Here is a 287-nt window from a genome sequence, read left to right as displayed (position 1 = left end):
CTCTCTCCCAACACCCGCAAACAACCCCCTTTAACGCCCCCACGAGCCACACAACACCCACGCAATACCTACAGTGAACAGTCAGGTGTCTGGCATCGCTCAACACAGTATCCGTCGCCTTGTTCTCTGCCACGCACTCTATAGTCGTTCCATCGTCCTCTGGTTGAGGGGAGATGACCAGGGTACTAGTAGTGACATTTCCGTCCACACTTGTCTGTGGGAGAAGAAGGAGGCACTGGAGAAATGAGGAATATATAAAAAGGGTGATAAGGTGAAAGGGGGGAAAA

The 287-nt window shown here is 51.6% G+C and overlaps 1 protein-coding gene across 1 annotated transcript in view; it reads right to left on the bottom strand.

Moving 5' to 3' along the window:
• The window catches only part of LOC119594673 (nephrin-like), a gene marked incomplete at both ends in the record, with an annotated part of 83,507 nt that overhangs the window by 22,108 nt on the left and 61,112 nt on the right, over nt 1-287 (bottom strand). The window contains 1 exon segment of the mRNA XM_037943730.1: nt 73-214. Within this exon segment, the coding sequence (XP_037799658.1) occupies nt 73-214 (142 nt within the window).

The sequence above is a fragment of the Penaeus monodon genome, chromosome 34 (genome assembly GCF_015228065.2).
Source record: "Penaeus monodon isolate SGIC_2016 chromosome 34, NSTDA_Pmon_1, whole genome shotgun sequence".
In the NCBI taxonomy this organism is placed as follows: Eukaryota; Metazoa; Arthropoda; class Malacostraca; order Decapoda; family Penaeidae; genus Penaeus; species Penaeus monodon.
Note: the sequence above shows the minus strand (reverse complement) of the source record. Positions and strands in the feature narration are given on the sequence as shown.